The sequence below is a fragment of the Pinus tabuliformis genome, chromosome J (assembly GCF_031772625.1).
Source record: "Pinus tabuliformis cultivar Carrire ecotype Pingquan chromosome J, CPIR1, whole genome shotgun sequence".
Lineage (NCBI taxonomy): Eukaryota > Viridiplantae > Streptophyta > Pinopsida > Pinales > Pinaceae > Pinus > Pinus tabuliformis.
This window is the reverse complement of record NC_142295.1, coordinates 1444086443-1444087782: the sequence shown is the minus strand read 5'-3', so window position 1 is coordinate 1444087782 and position 1340 is coordinate 1444086443. Positions and strand designations below refer to the sequence as shown.

Genomic DNA, 1340 nt, shown 5'->3' with positions numbered 1-1340 from the left:
TCAAGGTGCCAGATTTATAATGTCGGCAAGAGTCGAGCCTGGTGGACTTTTATAAAGATTCCTGAAGTGTGATGACCCCAGGTGAGAGAGCTTGTTAAATGTATCAGCCACCCCTCCTTCTGGATTCGGCATGCTCCATATAGTATTAGTGACTTTCCTGCCCTGTGCATAATGGTGAAAAAACCGAGTGTTTTCATCCCCTGCCTTTAACCATATAGCTCTGCTTCGAAGACGAATAGATTCCTCTCTGTCTTTTAATATCTGAGACTTCTGTCTTTCAAGCTCCACCAGGTGGGATTTATCTTCCGCAGAGGCAAACCCCAAACCTCTATCATCCATTAGGGTGCTGAGCTCAGATTCAATGCGCAATAGTGCCGAATTTTCCTTCTGCTGCTTCTCTTTTGCCCAGTTGATGGACAAGTGCTTAAGCTGGGCTAAATTGGAGAAAAATCCTTTTGCTAATGAATCTGATCCTTCAATCGGATTTGCTTTCCAGAAATCCGAGATCATCCTAATATATGATGGATCCTGAAGCCATGTGTGATTAAATTTGAAGGGGGCTTTTGGCTTTTGAAAGGGACCCGAGATCTCCAAGTATACAGGGGAATGGTCCGATATGCCTCCAGCTCCAACCCATTGTTTGTATTGATGCATCTGCTGGATAAGAGTTCCCTTCATGATAAATCTGTCGAGTCTGCGAGCAAGGGCCGCCTCGCCCACCCTTCTGTTCCGCCATGTGGGAAGGGGTTTGTTCATGGGGACATCAATCAGATTGTGTCTTTCCAGGAGCTCAGTCATGTAGCCAGAGATCGAGTCTATCTGAGCCATAGACCCCCAAGATTCACCATAACCCAGAGAAAAGTTGAGATCACCTCCAATGATGATATTCTCCTTTGATAAGATGGATAATCCTAGCAGATGTTGCCAGAACTGCTCCCTTTGCTGACAGGGACCATAGATGTTAATAACCCGAAGGCTGGTTCCCAAATCTGCCGAAAAAAGGTCTAAACCCATATACCCCCTGCCACCCCAGGAGGCTAGGGCTCTGATGGATTTGGGATTGTATCCAATAGCAAGACCACCGGATCACCCAGTAGAGTCTATGGCCGAAAAAATCCACCCTGGGCACATAGAGGCTAAGGTATCAGAGATGAGGTCAGCTGGGCCAAGGGTCTCTTGAAGGAGAATGATGTCGATAGGGGCAATTTCAAAAAGTCTCCGCAAGGCTAGTTTCTTTGAGGCACTAGCCATGCCCCTACAGTTGAAGGTGAGGCATTTCATGGTGGGATGCTGGCAGGGGTGTTCACTGCTCTAAGAACCCCATCAAGAGTAGATTGACG

At 47.0% G+C, this 1340-nt stretch overlaps 1 protein-coding gene across 1 annotated transcript; it reads right to left on the bottom strand.

The window, feature by feature from the left end:
• On the bottom strand, positions 1 to 1014 carry LOC149232795 (uncharacterized). The gene has a single exon (XM_089382002.1). It carries the CDS (start codon positions 1012 to 1014, stop codon positions 1 to 3), a length of 1014 nt encoding a protein of 337 aa, XP_089238128.1.
• Positions 1015 to 1340: the final 326 nt, after the last annotated feature.

Bases quoted from the DNA above. Each gene is read 5' to 3' on its own strand.
- LOC149232795 (XM_089382002.1), bottom strand. From the start codon at position 1,014: ATGGGTTTAGACCTTTTTTCGGCAGATTTGGGAACCAGCCTTCGGGTT.